General features: G+C 38.8%; 1 protein-coding gene across 1 annotated transcript in view; it reads left to right on the top strand.

Annotated features, from left to right (window-relative positions):
* Positions 1-1,088: 1,088 nt before the first annotated feature.
* GFM1 (G elongation factor mitochondrial 1) overlaps positions 1,089-24,631 on the top strand; it is a 43,680-nt gene continuing 20,137 nt past the window's right edge. The window contains exons 1-13 of the mRNA XM_036122404.2: positions 1,089-1,311; positions 2,550-2,702; positions 3,613-3,745; positions 4,184-4,388; positions 6,327-6,443; positions 9,203-9,353; positions 13,193-13,350; positions 13,953-14,037; positions 16,978-17,115; positions 18,655-18,756; positions 20,340-20,396; positions 23,506-23,643; positions 24,533-24,615. Of these exons, the coding sequence (XP_035978297.1) occupies positions 1,222-1,311; positions 2,550-2,702; positions 3,613-3,745; positions 4,184-4,388; positions 6,327-6,443; positions 9,203-9,353; positions 13,193-13,350; positions 13,953-14,037; positions 16,978-17,115; positions 18,655-18,756; positions 20,340-20,396; positions 23,506-23,643; positions 24,533-24,615 (1,610 nt within the window). The 5' untranslated portion in view covers positions 1,089-1,221. The remainder of the gene's footprint in view (positions 1,312-2,549; positions 2,703-3,612; positions 3,746-4,183; positions 4,389-6,326; positions 6,444-9,202; positions 9,354-13,192; positions 13,351-13,952; positions 14,038-16,977; positions 17,116-18,654; positions 18,757-20,339; positions 20,397-23,505; positions 23,644-24,532; positions 24,616-24,631) is intronic.

The raw sequence follows: 24,631 nt of genomic DNA, 5'->3' as shown, positions 1-24,631 counted from the left end.
GAGAAGATAGAAAGGGAGGAACCTGCTGGTTTAGAAAAGTTGTTTAGGGAACATCTCATTGATGAAGCTATTGAAAATAAAGGAAATAGATGGCAGTGTTGAGAGGCGAGGAGAAGGGCAGGTCCTGATCTATTTTTGAAGGTGGTGCCTATAACATATGCCGACAGATTCGACCAGAGGTGTCCAAGAGTGGTGTTGAAGTCACTAACATTTTTGGTCTGGGCAACTTGAACGGAGTTTCCATTTTCAAAATAAAGACTGCAGAAGGTTTTGGGGAGGAAGATGAGAAGCTCCATTTTGGACATACTGAGTTCCAAAGACTTTGAGATCTAACTGGAATTCTCAAGGTTGCTGTCTTCCATATGGACTGAATATGTTACGTTTAACATCGAACAATGAACTTTTTTGAAATGAGAAAAAACACTTATAATTGATCATTTTTCCATATTCTTTTCAAGTCATGTCTTTTTTTTTTTTCTTTTTAAAGATTTTATTTGAGAGAGAGAGAACATGAGCGGGGCACGGCGGCTGGGGTGTTGGTGAGGGGCAGAGGGCAGAGCAGAGGGAGAAGCAGGCTCTCCACTGAGCAGGGATCCGGACGTGGGGCTCCATCCCTGGAACCTGGGATCATGACCTGAGCTGAAGGAGTTGCTTAACCAACTGAAACACCCAGGCGCCCTTCAGGTCATGTCTTATAATTATTTTTTTCCTATTTGTAATAACACAGATAACAATTTTTCTTTTTTCTTTTTTTTTTACTTAAATTCTGATATAAACATTTCTCTACATTGCTATAGTGGTGTGGCTGTTCAAGCAGGGCCTCGTAGGCACTTTGAAGGGGAGAGGAAGCCATTTCAGATTTTTTAAAAGTTATGAAAAATTTTAAACCTACACAAAAGTAGACATGACAGCAACAATGAATACGCAAAATAACCACGTTTAAAAGGTTGCATCTTTCCGGGAGCATACAAATGATTAGCTCGCCAAAGCGACTGCACTTTCTCTTCCAAGTCCACAGACGGCGCTAGAGCAGCGGACAGGTCTGCTCTGCTCTGAGGTCCGGAAGTCCCTCCTCTTTCCTCTCTCCTCTCCCGCGTCCTTCGACTCGGAAGCGCTCTTCCCGCACTGATTGCCGGCGTGACTTTGAACGGTTCGAGGGGTGGGTCGGGTTGCTGAGCAGAACCACAGCTACCGGACCTTTACGCCCGTTCTGCGCTTGCCATGAGACTGCTGGGAGCAGCCGCCGCCGCAGCTTTGGGGCGCGGGCCGCTCCCGCGGGTCCCCGCCGCCCTGGGCTGGCAGGGGAAGCAGGTACTAGAGCCCGGCGAGGCGAGACGAACCAGGGACTGCATGCGGGACCTTGCTGTCCCTCCAGGGCTAGGGAACAGTGATGCTTTCCGTGGGACCTCCTGACAGCTCCGGATGCGAGATGTTCCTCAGTGCTGAAAAGTTTTTCGGTACCTGCACATCCTCTCGTTATTCATGAGCTGCGTCTCGGTGCCTTGGGAGAGTGGACGGGCCACCAATTTATGGTTCAGCCTCTTTTTTTGGGAAGTGACTGGAGTGACGGTCAGAACAGCTGAAAAATTAGTGTGTTCAGGGTTTGTACCCAGGGCTTCTGACTCATTATCAAGTGCTCTTTTTACTGCACAGTGTCCTTGGGCTTTGGACAGCCCTCTTTGGGCAAACCCTGGGTTGTTTTGGCGTTCGAACTTCTCTGTACTTTTCTTTGATCGTATTTCTCCTTTTGCGGGGGTTGCAGAGTGGAGTAGGTTTGGGTAGGAGTTGAGCCTTTGCTAGTATGCAGGCATCGTTTGCTTGCTGGTATTCATGGAATTTCATCTAAGTGCCTGTCCGCTAGAATCCATTTAGTATTTGCCCACCTTTTCCAAGTTCTTCTGTGTCCCTTTCCCCAGAAGTGCTGCAGTACATTTTGGATGTGCAGTCCAATAGGGAGAAGTTTATAATGTGTCTTGATTCCGTAAAATGCAAGATTCTCCCACCTCCACCAAAATGAAATAGTTTTTTAAAAAGTGATTGTTTTTGTGCAGAAGGAATTGGAAACCTTTTGTGGGCTACCTCAGAGCTATCCGCACCACAGCACAGAGCATAAGTGTTTGAAAACATCCTTGCTAGCTGTGAACTACAGTAAGGGGGGGGGGGTGGAGTGAAATTTAAACAAAAACTGTGTTTCCTATTAAAGTAGTTGTTGGAAGTTGTCTTTCTGGTTTTATCAGCCTCAGCATATATTTTCAAACCTGTGACATTCGGAGAAGTATCTGTTCCCTTTTATTTAACTAGCTTATTTGAATATATTTTTCTGATTTATTTATTTTTAAGATTGTGTATGTCCTTTCTGCCCTCTCTTGCAGTTTCTGCTTTAGTTACAGGAATTGCAGGTTGAGGCATTCCCTCTTTTGCCTTTCCAGGCTATTTCACATGTTTTGTGTCCATTGAGATTCGTTGGTGGAAGGATACCAACCAAACCAATTCTAGTTGCCTGTTATCTCTTATAAAAAGTGCATTGATTTGATCTCTTATTTTTTCAGGTTAATTGGAAAGTCCACCGATGGTGTTCATCAGGAGTGATTCCGAATGAAAAGATACGAAATATTGGAATCTCAGCTCACATTGATTCTGGGAAAACCACATTAACAGAACGAGTGCTCTACTACACTGGCAGAATTGCAAAGATGCATGAGGTATGAGGTTCATGGTTGATTCCGAGCTAGTTAGAGCTTGGTTTTAATTGTTTAGTAGTTATGATTTAATAAACATCACAAAACCTGAAAGATTAAAAGAATGGTTACAGTGGATCTTTATCAAAGTCATATCACAAAGGGGGTAGATAGCTCAAATTGGCTTGCAGTGTTGTTGTGAGGAATCTTTCTAGAAACCATCACTATGAGTATCCTCAGTAGATTGTCTTTTAGGAATGGTAAGTCTACACCTGAAACTAATATAACATTGTCAATTATACTTCAATTAGAAAGTTAATTCATATGATATATTCTTAAGCAGCTGTTAAAGTGTTATTTACATATTTTTTAATATTATGTAGAGATGTTTATAATGTTAAGTGGAAAAGGGTTTTAAAACTATAGTATGATGTTAATAGTTACAAAATACATGTATCAGGAAAAAAATTTTTTAACTTGAAAGTCTTCTAAAGAAATTACCATATCATTGAGTAACTTAACTCTTCAGATGAAGGTCATCTGCTAAATCACATATTTTGAAAGCTGAATCCTTCCCACCCAGGCCTCAAAATCCACATGTCATAGAGCAGAGAAAATCTGTTCTTTGAGCTTCTGCTCATGGGCTACCACAAGGCTGGTGGACAGGAACAGTGCAGAGGAAACAAGACGGAGGTGATTGCTCCATGTTAGCTGTTGCTGGGAACAGCAATGAAAAGAGGGCTAGACAGTAAATAGAGGGCAAAACTTGTAATCACTTTTCTGTTTCACAAGATGATATGGTATGGTCTGACGATAGCCTTCTCTGGAAATTGCATCAGTTAACTATCTGTGTTCTAGTTCCATCTCAGTAAAGATTTCTTTCCTTCTTGGGATGCAGGGATGGGGGACTCTGAATTGCTGTGCTTGTGTTTAGGTGAAAGGTAAAGATGGAGTTGGCGCTGTTATGGATTCCATGGAACTAGAGAGACAAAGAGGAATCACTATTCAGTCAGCAGCCACCTACACCATGTGGAAAGATGTCAATATCAACATTATAGATACTCCTGGTGAGTTGAATTCTTGGTTTTATTGTTGCAGCTTGTTTTGACAAAAGCACATTTAGTTCTTCACTATGAGCCAGCTCATTTTTGAGTGTCAGATGATACTCAAAAGTGTGACTGTGAATTCCTTTTGGAGAAATCTGACTTGGGACCTAGAGCACTTCATCATTATGTGGTTTCCTTAAAAAATAGTGTAAAGAAATTGTGAGTTGGAAGGTTCTTGCCTCTTGAAAACTGTCACTGGTTTAAAGGTGCCCATGCCGTCATAGTTTTTTGAAGAGATGGGCCCCTGGACCTTCTGGTGAGTAAACAGTATGGTGTTTTAAGAAATCTGCATTCTAATTAGAAGACTTATGTCATGAGCAGAGATACAAAAGCTTGTAATCGTGCATGTTATAAAAATTCATACTTTGAGACCCTCACACACTTCTTTGTCTCATTTAGGACATGTGGACTTCACAATAGAAGTGGAAAGGGCCCTGAGAGTGTTGGATGGTGCAGTCCTTGTTCTGTGTGCTGTTGGAGGGGTGCAGTGCCAGACCATGACTGTTAATCGTCAGATGAAGCGCTACAACGTTCCTTTTCTAACTTTCATTAACAAATTGGACCGAATGGGCTCCAATCCCGCCAGGGCCCTGCAGCAAATGAGGTACTGAGCCTTAGAAAGAACATGAGGGGCTGTGATGATTTGGATAAGAAACCTTAATACAGAAGGACAATTAACTCAGTGTCATTAACTTTATTCCTAAAAAAAATTTTTTTCTCTAAAAAATTTATTTATGTGAGTGACTTGTCTTAGTAAAAGAAACATTGAGGTCAGTATTTGGTTTGTGGTGTGATCTCATCAGCTACCTTCTCTGTAAAATGGGGAAAATGTGACTGAAATTGTAGGGAGGTTTAAGGTGAGTTCAGAAAACAATCTGGCAGTTCACTGCTTTGCTGTGATTGGAGAAGTAATAATCTAGTGTGGATTCTAAAAGTACTTTATATGTTTAGACAAACCTAGAGGATCACCTTTTGTTTTAACCTTTACTTAAGGAATTTTAATTAATGCCCTTAAGGAGTATGGTGTATTCCCTTGAGTTCATATGGTAACATACTTGCTAAGACAACAGTAACACTCCCTTTCTGTACCAGATGTAACTAAGTCTGGTTGTAGCATTTTACACTTTGCCCAATACTGTATATTTTACATAGCCTTTGAAAAGAGTGGAAGTTTCACTTTTTAGCTTTGGTAGATGTGTAAATGGAGCTATCAGGTTCCTATTCACATTGCCCAGGGCAGAGCTGATGAAAATAGTAAAGTTTGTGGTAGTGGAGAGACCAAGAGTGATGTGCCCGATGACGAAGGATATGGTGTTGAAGAACTTCAAGCGACAGTATTGCTGTGTGCACTGACAGAAGTGATGTATTTGGGAATATAAGCATGAAAGTTTTCTTTATTCGGTGCTTTTAATAATTTCTTGGCAAAACAAAACCTTTTCACTTTTTGTCCTTTTTATTTATATTTTACTTGTACTTGGCAGTGGATGGACTGTTTCCACCAAGTCTTTGACTGAATTCCAGGAAAATTCTCTTTTAGCATTTATTTGACTACTGCAGTTCTCTTTTTGCTCTACTCCCTTTTATCCACATTCTGTAACTCCTATTAAACAGATTTTAGAACTTCTGGATCTCATCTCCGTGTATTAACTTTTCTACCATACACTCTCATACATTTTGTTTCTTCTCATTTTGGGCTGGGTAATGAAAGAATTCTTGAGGTCGGTCTTCCAGCTCACTAATCTGATAGTTACCTGTGTCCCTTCTATTAATTTAGGCTGTTTTTTTTTCTTTTTAATTTCTGCCATTATGTAATTGCTTTCCTAAACTTTCTCTTTTATTGCAACGTCTTCATTAATAGAGAGGTAGTTACTTCTCAGATCTTTACTTTTTTTTTTTTTATAACTCTCTACTTGGAAGTTAATACTGTTTCTGGAGCTCACACCTCTCTTTCAGGCTGTTGGTAACCTTCAAATATTTGGTGATGCTTAGTTATCTATCCATAGTTATAGATGGAGGCCTAGAGTCTAGACTAAACAGTGGTAGCCAGAGCATATTTCTTTTTGAGTGAGAATTCTTGTCAGTGAATCCCTTCACTGATTGTGCCTGATTGAGGGAACAGGCTGATGATGAGTGTCTGATTTTTAACGTGCGTGCTAAGAGTTCTCCTGTAAGAACTTCCTCTTCAGATAGCTGTACTCAGCTTTGCTAGAGTTGGCTGATCTAAGAAAGAGAGATGGGCAAGGTGATCCCACTGTCCTTTAAAAATTTCCTGACCAACTACCCTTGATTTGTTCTTCCCCCTTATGTTTTGATCCAGGATATTCTGGGGATCTGATGGGAAAACACTAATTTTAGAGTTCTTTTGTTTCCTAAATAGGGTTTTGGCTTCCTGAGCATGGTGAGTTTGGTTGTTCCCAGCTGTTTTATGTTTTCTGTTTTGAGTTCCTGATTATACCCCTCTCAGTTCCACAACATCTGCCATTGATTTATTTTTGTCATTTCAAAGGGATTTAGGGAGGACATATGTATTTTTATTTTTCAGGTCTAAACTGAGTCATAATGCAGCATTTATGCAGATACCCATTGGTTTGGAGGGTGATTTTAGAGGTATAATAGATCTTATTGAGGAACGAGCCATCTATTTTGATGGAGACTTTGGGTAAGTTAAAAATATATTTTTAATATCTTACATTTTAAAAAGCATCAAAGAGAAGAAAAAGGATGATTTCTTTAAATATAGAGAAAACATCTTTTTAAAATGTGGCTGGAGGAATATACTTCAAAATGATTTTGTTTTAATGCCTTTAATGCTAGTTGCTTCCCATTTTGCTTGGTATTCATTCCAAGGGAGAGTGTGTTACTTTTTGGGTAATTTAGATCATGTTATGATATGCATGGTATGGTAAAAGGCCATCAGCTTGGGCTAATAATGTATCTCTTTTTCCTTGTTCATTTATTTATTGATTCATTCTGTAGACTTTTATGGAGCCGCTACTATGTCCTGGGTATGGTGATAAAAACTTGGAAGAAAATATGGATCATGAATATTTGCTCTATCTACTTTGAGATTACAGAGAAAAACAATAATATGTAAAAGCAATTAAATAGTACAGATGTGGTTTCGATAATATAAGAAGCAAATTGGTAATTTTATGACATGATATTTGATCCATCAATCAATTTTGAGTGACTTCTACATACAAAACACTGTAATTTCCCAGCGGTTATCAAACTTTGACATTCAGAAAGATTACCTGAAAGCTTGTTAAAACACATTCCTGGATCCACCTCCAGAAGATTCTGATTCAGTACATCTGGAGCCTGGAATTTACATTTCTGGAAAGCTCCCGGGTGATGCTGGCCACTGTAGATCTACAGACCATATTTTGAGTGGCACTGTTTTAGACAATGTGGGAAGTCATAAATGACCCTTCCTTATGAGGAGTGGCCTCAATAGCCTAGCCGTTTCTCCAGAGGCAATTCCTCAGAGGTTTCCTTTCTCTGCTGTGAAACTGGGATTGCTAGTCTGGCAGGTGGGTGAAGGGTGTTGTGTTCAATTAACCATCATTTATCCTCATCAGCTGTCTTTTTTTTTTTTAAAAGATTTTATTTATTTATTTGACAGAGAGAGACACAGCGAGAGAGGGAACACAAGCAGGGGGAGTGGGAGAGGGAGAAGCAGGCTTTCCGCGGAGCAGGGAGCCCGATGCGGGGCTCGATCCCAGGACCCTGGGATCATGACCTGAGCCAAAGGCAGACGCTTAACGACTGAGCCACCCAGGCGCCCCTCATCAGCTGTCTTGTAGGCAGGGAAAGGATGTAGGCTGTCTTGTGGATGAGGTGTTTCTCTCACTTTTTGTGTGACAATAGTGACTATAGTTTATCTACTGTTTCTTAGAATGTAAGGCCCAAGAGGATATGGATATTTTATCAAGTTTATTCAGTGCTGTCCCCAGCCCTAGAATTTGCTGGTACACAATACGGACTCAAAAAATATTTGTAAATGAATGAATAAATCCACTTTCCCAAAGTTACCAGGGCACACATTTGTCTTCTAAAGTAAAGACTCTTAAACTTTGTTGTATGCCCCAACCACAGATGAAATTTCTTAATATACCTGCCCCCTTTCCCAGCCCTAGACCGCTGGGTATATAAATTTCAAAAGGACCCACAGCTGATTCTGACATAAAAGGCTAAGAACCAGGGAGCCTGACAAGAAGGATGAAATTATGATCTGAAGGCTGTGAAGAGCACTTTTTGGGATAATAAGAATTATTTTCTGAATATGTGCAGTTGGCTTCTTTTACTTTTTTAATTTAGGAACGTGTTTTCTGGAAAGCTTATTTTTTTGATACTAGTTTCCATTTTTAAAGAAATACTTTGAAACCTTTAAGACTGATGTTTTTATTTTTTTTATTTTTATTTTTTTATTTTTTAAAGATTTTATTTATTTATTTGACAGAGAGATAGAGAACACAAGTAGGCAGAGAGAGAGGGAGAAGCAGACTCTCCACTGAGCAGGGAGCCCGACGCGGGGCTCGATCCCAGGACCCTGGGATCATGACCTGAGCCGAAGGCAGCCGCTCAACTGACTGAGCCACCCAGGCGCCCCAAGACTGATGTTTTTAAATATCAAGTATACCCATTTCTCAGTTGTGTATATTTTATTTGTAACTCTTACCTATCTAGCCCCTAGAGAAATGGAGCGCTGGGGTTAAGGTTGAAGAGTGTGTCATATTTAGTAACCTTTTTTACTATTAAGTATTCTGTGTTAAAATTGTGTGATTGGGTTTGTTATTAATGGAAAGGAATAGAGTCAGATCTCTATTCTTCCTTGTTAGTGACTGTGATATTCTGATAAATTTGGTTAATAGAATGTTCAAGAGTCATATGAGCTTTGGAGTCAGACTGGCTTTGACTCTTGGCTGTTACATTTACTAGTGGTATAACCTTGGCAGTTTGCTTTGCCTGTTTAAGTATTTTTGCCCGCTATTCTTGTCTACATTTTATTTTATTTTATTTTATTTTTTTAATTTTTTTTTTTTTTTTTTTTTTAAGATTTTATTTATATATTTGAGAGAGAGAATGAGAGACAGAGAGCACGAGAGGGAAGAGGGTCAGAGGGAGAAGCAGACCCCTGCCGAGCAGGGAGCCCAATGTGGGACTCGATCCCGGGACTCCAGGATCATGACCTGAGCCGAAGGCAGTCGCTTAACCAACTGAGCCACCCAGGCGCCCTCTTGTCTACATTTTAAAGATCTACCTTAGTCTCACTTGCCATTTTAATGCAAATATATCAGAGCTTGTTCTCATCTAAAAAAAAAAATTTAGCCATTAGGGATTATCTTTTTCATTGGTGCTTTATACTGTTTAACTGGATATCCTTACAGTAGTAAAATAAAGCATTTCTTTTCTTAGTCAGGTTGTTCGATATGGGGAAATTCCAGCAGAATTCAGGGCAGCAGCAGCTGACCACCGGCAAGAGCTGATTGAATGTGTTGCCAATTCAGATGAGCAGCTTGGTGAGATGTTCCTGGAGGAAAAAATCCCCTCAGTTTCCGATTTAAAGGCAAGTACAAAATAAGTCTTACATAACAAGAAAAGAGGGTGGGGTTTTTTATTGTTTGCTTTTTTTGTGGGTAAGAGACATGATGCTTTTATGCATGGGTTTTATTAATGAAATCTGAGTAAATTTATTTAACATTGTTGGTTTTTTCAAAAAATACTTGCTATGGCATATTACTTTTTAAGTATGGGAAAGGAGTTATAGTTTGTTCTAAGAAAAAAAAAAGATATTTAAATATCCAACCTCTTGGGTATATCTTCTTAAGAAGAAAGAAAATAAATACACAAGTGTTAGAGCAGTAAGATAGATTAAGTGACGAGGCTGCTAAATGTTTACAGACTAAATGTTGATACTTGTACTGTTTAGAAGCCTGTATAGATTTCTTCACTTTTTCATTTAGCTCTTTTTTTTTTTTTTAAGATTTTATTTATTTGACAGAGAGAGACACAGCGAGAGAGGGAACACAAGCAGGGGGAGTGGGTGAGGGAGAAGCAGGCTTCCCGCGGAGCAGGGAGCCCGCTGCAGGGCTGGATCCCAGGACCCCGGGACCACGACCTAAGCCGAAGGCAGACGCTTAACGACTAAGCCATCCAGGCGTCCCTGTTCATTTAGCTCTTTAAAAATAAAAAAATCTCTGCTTAAGACTGGTATTTATTTTTCAAATAGATAATTTTTCCATGGGAGACATACAGATGGCCAATAAGCACACGAAAAGATGCTCAGCATCACTAATTATTAGGGAAGGCAAATCAAAATCATGAGATTTCACTTTATCCATTAGGATAGCTATTACTTAAAAAAACAATTTTTTCCTGTTGATAGTAAAATAACAAGTGTTGGTGAAGATGTAGAGAAATTGGAACTCTTGTGCATTGCTAATGGGAATGTGAAATGAGGCAGTCACTGTGGAAGAAGTATGGCCATTCCTCAGAAAAATTAAACCTAGAACTACCATATGGATCCAGCAATTCCACTTCAGGATAATATCCAAAAGAATTAAATAGGTATTTGTATACCTGTGTTGATAGCACTCTTCACAGTAGCAAAAAGCTGGAGACAAATGCCCATCAATGGATGAATGGATAAACAAAATTAGTACACACACACACACACACACAGGACTGTGATTTAGCCTTAAAAAGGAAGATTCTGTTGCATGCTGTAGCGTGGATGAACCATGAAGACATGCTAAATGACATGAACCAGACACGAAAGGACAAATACTGTATGATTCCACTTACATGAGGTACCCAGAATGGTCATAATTCTTACAGACAGAAATAGTGGTTACCAGGGGTGGTGGCAGAGGGGTGGGTTACAGAATAGAGAGTTTAAGGAGTACAGAGTTGCCATTTGAGATGATGAAAAAGTTCTGGAGATGGATAGTGGTAACGGTAGCATAGCAGTGTAAGTGTACTTAATGCCACTGAACTGTATACTTAAAAATGGTTAAAATGATAAATTTTATGTTTATTTTACCATTAAAAAAACTGATATTTTGCCAAACCATGTGGTACACTTAGCAGAGATCAGATAAATGATTACTGTGTGTAAGACCTTGCACAATGGAGTCTATAGTAGGTCAAATGCACAAGGAAAGAACCCTGTCCAAGCTGAGGATGCTTACTAATATTATCTCATAACTTGAGTCCTTTAGCTTTCACAAACTATGTAGGAGGGTCTTGGTCAAGCATTGTGTCCTGGGAACCACAACAGGGGTTAGGTTTTTAACCTATTAAAGGTCATATGTCAGAGGTCCCCTAGACCATTCCCAGGTTCAGTGATTCACAAGGATCACTCAAGAGTTCTCAACACATTTTCATACTCTTGACTATGATTTATTACAGTGAAAGGATACAAAGCAAAATCAAAGGGAAAAGGCACATGAGGTGAAGTCTGGAAGAAACCATGTATACGCTTCCAAGAGTCCTCTCCCAGTGGAGTCGTGGCAGGGCATGCCTCGTTCCTCCAGCAGTGAGTTGTGACTGTACCTGTGAATCTCATCTATTAGAAACTCAGTGCCCTTGGTTCTGTCAGGGGCTAGTCCCAGACATCCCTGCCTAGCATGTACCCAGATTCCAGACTCCCAGGAGGAAAGTGGGTGTTAGCATCCACCTCATTGTGTAGACTGTAGGCACAGTGAACCATTCTCAGTTCTGGGAATGCTGGGAACCCTCCTGAAATCCAGGTTCCCAGACACCAGCCAGGGGGCCAACCTTGTAAACAGGCGTTTCTGAGCATGGCCGATTCAGTGCTGCTGTGTCTGCTGTTTTCTGCGGAGGATACATGGGTGTACTTTCTGTACTGTTGGATATATCATTAGGGACAGTGGAAGGGCAACACCTTTGAAGTGTGAAAATGATTCTTCTGAAAACAAGGGAAATTTTTGGAAAAATAAAGCTTTTGTTAGGCTGGTATTAGGATAGTTGTAATTTTTTTTTTTTTCTGTTTCTACCACCCTCCTGTTTTTCTATTGTAAAGTAAGTGTGGTAGGATTCTTTTATGTCCCTACCTGCATATAAGGGAGGGGTGGTAAGGCAGAGTTGCGGTCCTATGGCTTAAGGTAGCTTGTTAAGTGGTTGGTGACCTAGCCATTTCTGGATCCTAGCAACAGCAAGCTTTCAGGATAATTTCAAATAGTAATTGCTTTCTTGCCATGCACATTTTCCTCCTTTTTATACTCCCTTTATTGTGTGCAGCTGTTATTCTACTTTTCATTGTGGTGATGTTTCGAAATTGTGGTTGTAAGTTTTTGCTTTAAGCTTTTTTAAGGATAACTAGTTTTCTAGAGAACTAATTGTCCACTGCTTCCCTACTGCTGCTGTGGCAGGCTGTGGCCACGGCGCTGCTGTTGACCTCTGCCCACTGTGAAGGCCTGAAGTGCCACTGCTTGCTCTCGGACCTGCTGAGCCAGGAGGAGCACCTGTGGCACGCAGCTGGGACGCATTCATAGTGCTTGCACCGGGGTTGGGGTGGGGCCTGGAGGTCGGTATTTTAGAGCCTGTTACTCTCATGGCTCTTAATTTATGACTGATTTGTACTACTTGGCTCCTGTATGTGTGTTGTTTAAAAAAAGAAAACATCCGTTAATGTGTTTTTTTAATAGATGGTATTTTCATAGGTTTTAAACATTTAAAAGTATTCGAAGGTACACAATAAGGAAAAAAATCGCCTGTGTGTCTCCTATTTGCTTAGTTCTCTGCCTCCTCCCTAAAACAGGTTACCAGTTAATAGTTTTTGGTGTATCTTTCCAGACATTTTGTGTGTGTGTGTGTGTGTGTGTGTTACTTTTCCTTATGTTTTACGTAATTGTTAGCCTACTGTTTACACATTTCTATGTGTGTGCCTATTTTCTATGTGTATATATATTCTTTGTCATATTGAAAATTAGTGACATTCCAAGAGTGTCGAAAGCAGTTATACAGTAAATAGCTTCCTAGCCCTGAAGAAGGAACCGATTTTTTTTCTTGTATTTTGATGTTAAGTTATAGAGGACCTGGTTCTAGTCTCCACTATAGCCTGTCCTCCAAAGAGTGTCAATTCCTGGGGCGCCTGGGTGGCTCAGCCGTTAAGCGTCTGCCTTCGGCTCAGGTCATGATCCCAGGGTCCTGGGATCGAGCCCCGCACCCACATCAGGCTCCCTGCTCAGCGGGAGTACTGCTTCTCCCTCTCGCCCTGCTGTGTTCCCTCTCTCACTGTGTCTCTCTCTGTCAAATAAATAAATGAAATCTTTAAAAAAAAAAAAGTGTCAATTCCTTTTATTCACTTATTGGTTTGTAATTGATCTCAAATACAAAACTTTTTTTAAGGTTAAGTAATTATTAAATTTTTTTCTTTTGTAGTGTGCAATCCGAAGAGCTACTCTAAATAGGTCATTTACTCCTGTCCTTTTGGGAAGTGCGTTGAAGAACAAAGGAGTTCAGCCTCTTTTAGATGCTGTTTTAGAATACCTCCCAAATCCATCTGAAGTCCAAAATTATGCTATTCTCAATCAGGAGGAGTAAGTCTTGGAAATTGAATCTTAGTTTATGCAGAAATACTTTAACATTTATGCACTATGAAAGAACTTAAGAATGGTTCTTTTGATTAAGTTGTGTTTGTGGGGTTTTTCCCTCCCCATAATTTATGAAAATCAGTTGCCAGTTTCTGTTTGGGTAACACTTTTGACATATAGAAAACTATTTATTATACCACTTGCCATATCCTGTTTGTAAGTTAGAAGTATGATTTATTATCTACCAAGGTTTACATCATTAGTAAATTTTTTCATTTGGGACCAGCTGTTTTCAGCCACACCAAAAAAAAACAAAAACAAAAAACCCTTAAACTTTGAAACACAGACTTTTTTTTAAGTTCTCATTGATTATTTTTCTTTTCTTTCTCTGCCATTTTTGTGTTTTTAGTCTGCTCTGGTCCTGTCCTAATGTAGTAACTAAGCCCTGAGAAGTTATTCTTACTAATCTCTTTCAGTGAAATTTCATTTATGTGAGGTCAGAAATGTTTAGCATGTATATGCTTTTTCTCAGATAATACTCTGATGAAACAAATTGCTATAAAAGAAATATCAAATAATGTGTCTCACAGATTTATATTTCTTTTAAGTGACTCAAAAGAGAAAAACAAAATCTTAATGAACTCCGAGAGAAGCAGTTCCCACCCATTTGTAGGCCTGGCTTTTAAACTGGAGGTAAGTTGCTTTCTAATGTATTTAATTGCTGTACATGGAAATTTTTCTTCTACGGTGTTCTTTTACGGTGTTCTTCCTATTACAAAATGACTTTGTTACGAATTTCTCTGCTGAAAGTTACTCTCCCTTCTCCTCTTTCCATACTGCCTCTTTAGAAAGAAGTTACTGTATGCAGCCCACACTTACGGTGTGGGGAATTATGTTCCACCCCCTTGAGGGAGCAGTATCTACTATTCAGTTATTTGGGATTCTTCTATATGGGAGAGTTGTCTTCTCTCCCCCATTTATCTTTTTATTCAGTCATTTCTTTATATCAGCCTGGCCTCATGGATATTTATTTTGTTACAATGAGTAGTATGTTATTTATTTTGTTGTGCAGGTTGGCCAGGTTTGGCCATTGGAGCTCTTTTAGTTGCTCCTGGGTCCTTTTGACATTCTGCAATGTTTGGTTCTTTTGAATCCTTCCTGACTTTGTGGCACTGCAGGATCCTCCACGCTAGAACCTAGAACCAGTCACTTCTCTAGGTGCCTTGGTTCCATTCCTTTTAACCGAGAATGGTATTAGAAATCAAGATTTGGGTACCTGGGAGTATTTTTTGTTAGGTTGTTGTTGCTGCTGTTCATACTATTTTAAGGGGGAAAGAAGGTGGCTAAGTTAGAAGTGTTAAAAGTGGTTATTTCTGGGGCGCCTGGGTGGCTCAGTCATTAAGCGTCTGCCTTCGGCTCAGGTCATGATCCCAGGGTCCTGGGATCGAGCCCCACATCAGGCTCCCTGCTCTGCGGGAAGCCTGCTTCTCCCTCTCCCACTCCCCCTGCTTGTGTTCCCTCTCTCGCTGTCTCTATCAAATAAATAAAATCTTTAAAAAAAAAAAGTGGTTATTTCTGGGATGGGATTATATTTTGGGGGCTTTTAGTTTTTATTTAAAAATTTTTACAATATACTTATTCTAAAAAACGTAATTTTATTTTATTTTATTTATTTTATTTTTATTTTTATTTTTTTTAAAGATTTTATTTATTTGAGAGAGAGAGAGCACATGAGAGGAGGGAGGGTCAGAGGGAGAAGCAGACTCCCTGCCGAGCAGGGAGCCCGATGCGGGACTCGATCCCGGGACTCCAGGATCATGACCTGAGCCGAAGGCAGTCGCTTAACCAACTGAGCCACCCAGGCGCCCTAAAAAACATAATTTTAAGTTAAAAAGTACAAATAACATTGTGGTGACAATTTTTATGGGTAAAGCTTTTAAAAGTATACATTTAGGAATATCTTCTTAGGATTCCTGGAATGGTGATTACTGAATTAAAGGAATAGAATGTTTTAATATTTAATGGGTTTATTGCCAGATTTCTTTCATACTCTCAGAGTTAATGTATTAAATTATTTCAATGAATCTTTATCAGCATTGAGTATTATTTAAAAATTACTACCAGTTTTATAAGTGAAAGTTAATAATTCTTGCTTTAGTTCCTTTTTTGTAAATGTTATTTTATACCTTGCTTTAATTCCTAATGGTAGAGAACATTTTTCCATATATTGATTATGCAGTTATAATTCCTTTTTTGCAAATGTCTCATTTCTTATTTTAAAAATTAGTGTCAAAGTGTTTATTTATTTAAATGATCTTTCTCTAATCTTATTTTTTAAAACAACAACAGTTTAAATTTATAGTCAAATGTATCAGTCTTTTTTAGTTCTCTCATTTTTTAACCTTAGAAATCCTCTTCTTTATATATATTTCATAAATGTTTTCTACTTTTTCTATGATGGTTTTTTTTTTCATTGTTAATCCAGCTGGAATTTGTTTTGCTGTGTGCTGTGAGGTGGACTCTAAATGTATCTCCTCTGCCTCCAAATAGAGGACCAGTTGTCCAGCTCCCAGTTTTTGAACAATGCTGTACTTTTTCATTGTCATGTCTTTTGTCAGCATTGTCTGTTGACAAATGTATTCTGAATTTTAGATATTTTTTTACTCTGTGTGCTATTCAGTTTAATTTGTGCTACTTCTTTACTTTTTAAGTTTCGAGTATTTAATGTTTTTATATCAGTCATGGTTAGCTTCTTCTCATTGCCATAATAGTTCAGAAATTTCTATTTTTATCCATTCTTCTAAATGAACTTTAAAATCATTAATCATTAAAAATTCCTCTTGGGATTTTTATTGCTATTGTGTTAAACCTATAAATTAATATGGGAAGAATTGGCAACTTTTAAAACATACCCAGTTGGTTAGTGTTAGTATTGAGGAGGAATTGATCCTTGGTTATTTATTTTATATTCAGTTACCTTAAAGAATGCTTATTTATATAGCTTTCCAGGTGCTTATCAAAGGTTTTTTTTTTTTAGATGTACATTCTTACCATTTCTAATTATATTTTTGTTGTCTTTCCAATAATTATAATTTATTTGTGTTTTATATCTTAATTGTATTAAACCAAACTTATGAAATAATAATAGAAGGCAAAAGGATATTTCTTTATTGCATACACAATTTAAAATTATTTTCTAATTTTTATTTCAGAGGAATCAGAAGTAGTACCAGAAAGATCAAAAACAATCATTTAACTCATATATATTCAAAGCTAGTATTTAAGTATTTTAGACCGTCAACCAAAATGTGTATAAAGTGTACTACTAAAATTGATAGGGAATGATTGGAGGATGTTGTGAAGTTTTTCTCTCTTTTTTTTAAAGATTTTATTTATTTATTTGACAAGAGAGCACAAGCAGGGAGAGTGGCAGGCAGAGGGAGAGGGAGAAGCAGGCTTCCTGCTCTGCAAGGAGCCCGATGCGGGGCTCGATCCCAGGATCCCGGGATCATGACCTGAGCCAAAGGTAGATGCTTAACAACTGAGCCACCCAGGCACCCTGATGTTTTTCTCTTAATTTTGATTCTTACGTTTCTTTTTCATCTTTCCGCCTTACCCCATCTTGACTTCTAGGCTGGGCGATTTGGACAGTTAACTTATGTCCGCAATTATCAAGGAGAGCTGAAGAAGGGTGACACCATCTATAACACGAGGACAGGAAAGAAAGTGCGGGTGCAGCGGCTGGTTCGCCTGCATGCCGACATGATGGAGGCAAGTATGGGTCCTTCCTGGCAGATCAGAAATTTCTCTAATGCAGGTGAGATAGATCTACCTTCTTGGTACCCCGAGCCCCACAAGAAAATCACTTTTATTTGAATGTTTCACTAGCTTCTTCCTTTTTACTTAGATGTGCTATAATTTTGATGTAGCTCTTTGGTATGGGCTAAATTAGCAGATGTTAAGGACACATTTTATATACTATTTGTGATTAGCTGTATTTCCTCAATGGCCAAGGTTAAGGAGAAGAGACAGTTCCTTGACTTAGAACCCAAGATTCAGCACCTTTCTCAAGAGCTGTCATTACAAAGAGTATAACAGGTGTTGGGACAGTGGAACTGTGGTTCTCAAAGGTAATTGAGAGTAATCAATTCACACACAGTGTCCCACATTATTCAGTGAATTTACTTTCGCAAGTATGGCCCCATGTGAAAGCCCTGTTTAACCTAGAGTTTTTTATTCCTGTTATAGAACCAGTGCCCCCCCCCCACCCCCCGAAGGACCATATTGGTGCTAGAATCCATGTGAAGATTTAGAACCTTTCAAGGTCATATCTGGGAAATAAACTTTGGCTTACGGCTTGAATTTTTGAATTGGCTCTGAATCCCTTCTAGCCTTCTATATGGCCTTTCAGGGTTAGGCCTTAGTAGAAATGCCACACGTGTGGTATTATCTCCCACTCCCGCTCTTTCCCCAGTCAGCTCTATGTTCCTAGAGACGTTTATTAGTCTGAGCAAAATCTTATGACATTCAGAAATTTGTGGTCTCTTCTGAAAGATGAATAAGCAGTCTTTCAAAATTGGATCTTATTGCTGTTTTGTGAGATAGGCAGCAGGGGGCATAATACAGGGATTAGTGATTGTCACACATGTTTCTATGGGCCAGAGGCTATGAGATGTTTACATCTGTGGAACTGTTAAAGACTCAGGCACACTTGGTCATTCACAGCCACAGCTGTTATGAATGAACTGTCAGTATAAATGGACAAAACCTAGGAAGCTTAAGAGGCACCAGTGCTTTGTTCTTAGATTTCCTGTGTTTATTTGACTGCTTGCACGGTGAGAAATTAAGATTATTTTAAGTACAATGGGCTGAATTCTCCTGCCTTTGTTTTCAAAACTTCCTTTGCAGTTTTTCCTTGTACATCTTTGTCATACAGATCTCATTGTTGGACTGTGGCAGCACATATAATATATCCTTTTTAATCCAGAGAAATAACTTTAGAAGTGTGCGGCTCTGTGTTCTGTCGGTACTACAGATCTTCCAACTTAATGATGCCATAGCTCTGAGTTTCCGTACAAAGTAAAATCTTGTCAGTTGAGATGTGGTTTAAATAAAGGCCCTATTCAAGGTATACTTGCCTTGGTTGATTATTGGTATTACATTTGTTCTAGCTAATTCATTCTCTGTAGAATTCATGGTGAGATTCTGCCATGTTCGTTTATGTACAACGTGCTCATTGTGTGATTACTTTTCAGCTAGCATGTCCTGATTTGTATTATTTGCAAGTATTATTTTGTGTTCTTTCTTTAGGATGTTGAGGAAGTGTACGCTGGAGACATCTGTGCATTGTTTGGCATTGACTGTGCTAGTGGAGACACATTCACAAACAAAAATAGTAGTGGCCTTTCTATGGTACGTCATTTAATTTCAAAGCTATTTATAGCACTTGGGTTTTAGAAGTCTGTTTTTATGTAGTATATTTAGTACTTCAGAAAAACAGTCACAGTTTTCATTTATTGCCACAGGCATCAGTATAGATTTGTCGTGGCTTTTTGGATGTCAGTTAGACAAACGCGCCGTGTGACCTAACTTACCTGGTTTTTCTTAGTAAAATAATTCCACAGTCCTCTAAGATTGAGCATAGAGGGAAAAATCTTCACTAGATACACCTGAACTGTGTAGCTCTGACTCATCTACTCTGAGATCTTCTTCCCCATTGCCGATTCCTCTCTAATTCCTGTCACCAGAATCAGGCTAATCCTGGTGGACGGCCACTTACTTAACAGCCAGAGTGGGCCCTTGCCTCAGTCCCCCAGAGAACTGTAACATGTAGACTAGGGATAACAGAATGGAATCTTGCTCGAAGGCAAGGTGCAACTAGACAGTCTGACTTAGCGCACACAGCCTGCCCTGTGGAACTCAGAGGTCCCTTTTCATGACTGAGGGATCCCAAAGGGAAGAGCATGCTTGGGCACTTCCTGCCTTTGAATCCCCTTCGTTCACTTCCCTTTTTTGCCCCTGTAGGAGAATAGGCTCTCCGACAGTATGACATCTGTTCATGAGGGTGGTCCCTCTCCTGACTTCAGTAAAGCAAGAATATGAGTACATAGGGGGATGGGTAATTTGAGGTGAAGGAATTTACAGTGGGTCATTTACATAAGAACTGGTCCAATCCTAGCAGATGAGCACTGTAGTAGTCCCTGTATTATGTGGTGAATTTATAATTTTACAATTTAGCTTTTCTGTATAAGATATTCTCTAATGTCTATGGTTTTACATGTTGCTTTAAGATACTACAAAAAATCAAAATCTATACAGGTCTTTGGGGGTCTAGAGAAGGGGCATGGTTTATAAACAGATATTGTTGATAAGGCCTTCTCTAAATACTTGTAATTAGTGTATGAGGGACTGGAGGTTGTGGGAGGTGCTTAGGCTTTGAAGCAAATAGACCTTGATTACAGTCTCCCCTCTGCCAAGTTACTTTGTCTTTCCAAGACTTTAATGATTTTATTTGTAAAATGGGGATAATAATAACTGCTTGTCAGAGTTGTGACTGATTAAATGAGGTATCGTATGTGTAAAGAATCTAGTGTCCTTTCTCTGTTTTATCAGTCATGGCATATTTTGATTAAATAGCTTATCAAAAGACAGCAATAGCACATGTCGCCACTAGCCAATAAGAACTCAAATCTTGGCATTTGGGTTCATTACGATTATGTTTAAAATGAATGTGTCAATCAACTTGAGGGTCTTAAACAGTTAATAAACAGTTTATTTTTGTTATTTTGGGAGAGGAGATCATGTAAGTGTATGCATTTATTAATGTATTAATATATTTAATACAAAACAGACCAAGATATATATTGTCTAGCCTAAATGTGTTGACTAGTATTTGTCCTCTGTTCTTTTGTAAGTACCACATTAAAAGTAATCCATCCCTGACCCAAACAGTGCTGTATTTGAATTCTTCTCTGTTCTTTTAAAAAATATTTTAGGAGTCAATTCATGTTCCTGATCCTGTCATTTCAATAGCAATGAAGCCTTCTAACAAGGTAGGAGTTTGGTTTCAATCCAAATAAAAACTTGAGCTCTTTTTCATCTTTCTGCACAATGCACATAGTATCTTGTGGTAACCAGCAATCTTACGGTCTCTATTTCTTCTTTTGGTATTGAGATCACCTTCTAAAACTACCAGTCTCTTGGTAGTAATTAGTTTTCACTATACCTGAAAAAATTGATGGTATTAAAATGGGCACAAGACTGTGCTTTCTAACTCTTTCTAATATCATTGGCTCCAAAGTGGTAAGAATATTTTCCTATGTTCAGATCATAAAGGAGTGGAAAAGGGGAAACAGGGACATTTATCCTAAGTTGTAGTAAAACCTCACTGAGGTACATTAGATTACTACATAGATTAATTGCCTCATGGATTATATTACATCTCTGGATTTGTGGTAGTTATGAAGTATATGTCTGGTTATAACATGGAAAGCCTGCAAACTAGACTTTTTCTAAAAGATTTTATTTATTGATTTGAGAGGGAGAGGGAGCACGAGGAGGGGGGAGAAGCAGGCTCCCCGCTGAGCAGGGAGCCCGATGCGAGGCCAATCCCAGGGCCCTGGGACCACGACCCGAGCCGAAGGCAGACACTTAACGACTGAGCCACCCAGGTGCCCCTCCACTTTTTTTTTCTTTTAAAGTAGGCTCCATGCTGTGTGTGGATGTGGGGCTTGAACTCACAACCCTGAGATCAAGAGTCGGACACTTAACCACCTGAGCCACCCAGGCACCCCTTTCTCAGTTTCAAATATAATAGTTTTATGGTTGGATTTGATGTCATTTTGCTTTTTATGAAACCAGAATTCCTTGAATAGGTTCTTACTCTCATTACTGCCATTAGAATTCGTTTGTATTAATGCCATATTGTTTGAGTTCTTAAATTGCTTTGACATTCATAACAGTCATGTTAGTATGGTAAATTGAAATGGACTCATTCATGCATCGAGTGAATATTTTATGACCTCTTGTCATCTGGGAACTACTGTTTAGAGAACATACTCTGATGTATTGTCTTGTGGATACATTAACAGGTACTTCTTCCTCTATTTTGAGGAAATGAGCTTTTCCAGACCCTTCTCAGTATAGAAAAGAGAATGTTTAGGGAGCAAGAAACATTATGTCATACCATCTCAGAAATTTGAGGAAAGGCAAACCTTGCATCTTACCACACAGCGAAATGCCACAGTTCCAGGTGCTTTGCTAAATTGCTTGCTTTTCCCTTCTGAATAATCAGGGAAAGAAGTTAAAGATACTGTGCTTCTTCATTCCTAATTCAGAGTTTATGTAAGATATTTAACTCTTGATAGTTCACAACAGTGGAGGAAAATCAAAGGCATCAATATCTAAAAGGTTTTTTTGGTGTTTCAGGCTTGTCTGTTTGCTGGAGTAAATTAATTTAAATCAAATAATGAAGTCACTGCATAAAGCTGTGAATCTCGATAGTGGGGGCAGGGATGATCTTCTAGTAAGTTGGGAGTACCTGGCTAATGTAGGGAAAAGGCAAAAACTTAAGAGATAGACTAACTGAGGTTTCAGTCCCAGCTTTGCCATGCACTAGCTCTGTGGCCTTGAGCAGGTCAGTCAGCGTTTCTAGACCTAGTTTCCTCACCTGTGAAATGTGGATAATTCTGTCTTGCAGCATTGTGGTTAGAATTTGAGGTACATATTCAAAACATGTATATAGCACAGTTCCATGCACACGTGATAACTGTTAAATACTGGTGATTCAGGGTGTGTTCGTTTTTTTCTGTTGCTGCCATAAGAAAGTACCACACACATGGGGCGCCTGGGTGGCTCAGTCGTTAAGCGTCTGCCTTCGGCTCGGGTCATGATCCGAGGGTCCTGGGATCGAGCCCCACATCGGGCTCTCTGCTCAGCGGGAAGCCTGCTTCTCCCTCTCCCACTCCCGCTGCTTGTGTTCCCTCTAGCTGTCTCTCTGTCAAATAAATAAATAAAATATTTAAAAAAAAAAAAAAAGTACCACACACTTGGTGGCTTAAAGTAGCACAAATGTATTATTTTACAGTGTTAGAAATCTGACATAGTTCTTAATCGACTAAAATGAAGATACTGACAGGACTGACAGGACTGTTCCTTTCTGGAGGCTCTAGGGGACATTTTATTTTTGCTTACTCAGATTGTTGGCAAAATTCAGCTCCTTGTGGCTGTTGGGACTGGGGTCCCCATTTCTTTGATGACTGTCACCTGGGGCCTGTTTTTAGCTTCTAGAAGCTGTCCATTTTCGTAGGCTTTGGCCCCTCCTCTTGTCTTCGGTGCTGTCAACCACACAGTCAACTCCTTTTGTGCTTCATATATCTTCTGCCTCTTCTTCCCTCGTTCCATCTTTCTAACTTAACCCTTCTGTTTTCCTCTTCCTTTTTAAAGGCCCATGTGATTACGTTGGGCCAACCCAGATTCTTCATGGTAATCTTCCCATCGCAGAGTCTATAAATTTAATCGTATCTGCACAATCCCCTTCATCACATGAAGTAATATTCACGGGTTTGGGGGGATTAGGGCTTATCCTTAGAGGACCATAATTCTACTTACCACATATGGAATTATATCTAAGGAGAATAAAGGTGAATGCAATCAAATCCAAGCAGGTTGTTTTGAAAGGGAGAAGTCTCAGTGTGACATTTGCCTTACTCTTGGTCTTAACTGTCCTGCTTGAATCTACAATCAAATCTTGGTAAACGTGCTGATTCCTTTGATTATGTATAGAATTTCTAAAATGTAATAGAGTAACAAGGATTCTTTTTCTTCACTGGAGAAAGTTTTCCACAAATGGATAGTTTTCCACAAATGGACAGTTTCTATGTATATCCAAGAATAAAATAGGAAAGGGCATAGTTAAGCCTTAGACTCTTGTTTTGTATCTTGCTGTGGACAGAAAATTCTGTCAGCCAACCATTCCCTGCTCTCTTGATTGTGTGGTGTCCAAGCTCACATATTGAAAGGGTATGTATGGCCTAGGAACTAGATGGGGATCATTGTTATTTCCTAACCGTTAATGTACTTGATTTCATTTAGTAAAGTTCTTTCAACAATCCCATTGCTTACCATGCTTACTAAAATGTGTAATGACTTTGTTTTTTCCAGAATGATCTGGAAAAATTTTCAAAAGGTATTGGCAGGTTTACAAGAGAAGATCCCACATTTAAAGTCCACTTCGACACTGAGAGCAAAGAGACAATTGTATCTGGAATGGGAGAATTACACCTAGAAATCTATGCTCAGGTAATGAATAACAAGGAAGTTAACTTAAATTCATTTTATTTATGTCTGTGTTTTGTTACAAGTCAGTAATTCTCAGTCTAATGACTGTAAACTAATAGTGGTTCTTCAGACTTCATTCTGGCTTATATCCAGATGTGGCATACTGTGTTACAAATGTTACGGTCTCTTACAAATTAATTATTTTTGATTTCTAAATCCTTTTATTTGTAAAACATTTGCAGACTCCTAGAATCAAGACTCCCAAGTATTTGCAATAAGATCATCCATCCATCCCTAGGTAGTGGTTAGTTGGGTCAAGCAAATCCTGGTCTCAACCTTAGGGAGAGAACCTGCAGGGAGAGACCTGCTGAGGAAGTTGGCCCACCAGTGCCCAACTCTTGAGGCCATTTCTTGCCTGTTTTCTTCTCAAGTCAGTACTTGAAGATCATTAGAATTTAGATAATAGAAAGAGTAGATGGGCTGTATTTTCCCTAGGAAAGGTCTTCTGTATCTCTGAATGAAAACAAAAGCTATTTGACTTATGATTAAAAATTCTGGTTGTGATCATATTTTTGAAGTTAAGATAGTAGAAAACTTATTCCAGAGAATATGTAATAATATGAAATAAAGGTGAAGTTTTAGTGGATAGATAAATTAGAGGTAAGTGTAAGTTAAACAGTCTAAATTAGAATTCATTTATATAAAATCTCTAAAAGTCATTTATATTACTTGATATCATATATCTAACCTTTTTAAGGTACTTTGTAAGATACTTAAATGATTGAAGATTTATCATTTTTTATCATATTTAAATGAGTGCTTCAAAGGTAGTTAAGATTCTTATGATTTTTCTTCTTTCAGTTTATTTTTTTTAAGTATACCAAAAAATTATCTCCCCTCTTCTTTTTAGAGGATGGAAAGAGAATATGGCTGTCCTTGTGTCACAGGAAAGCCAAAAGTTGCTTTCAGAGAGACCATTACTGCCCCCGTCCCGTAAGTATGCAACACA

Source organism: Halichoerus grypus, chromosome 1 (genome assembly GCF_964656455.1).
Source record: "Halichoerus grypus chromosome 1, mHalGry1.hap1.1, whole genome shotgun sequence".
In the NCBI taxonomy this organism is placed as follows: Eukaryota; Metazoa; Chordata; class Mammalia; order Carnivora; family Phocidae; genus Halichoerus; species Halichoerus grypus.
Note: the sequence above shows the minus strand (reverse complement) of the source record. Positions and strands in the feature narration are given on the sequence as shown.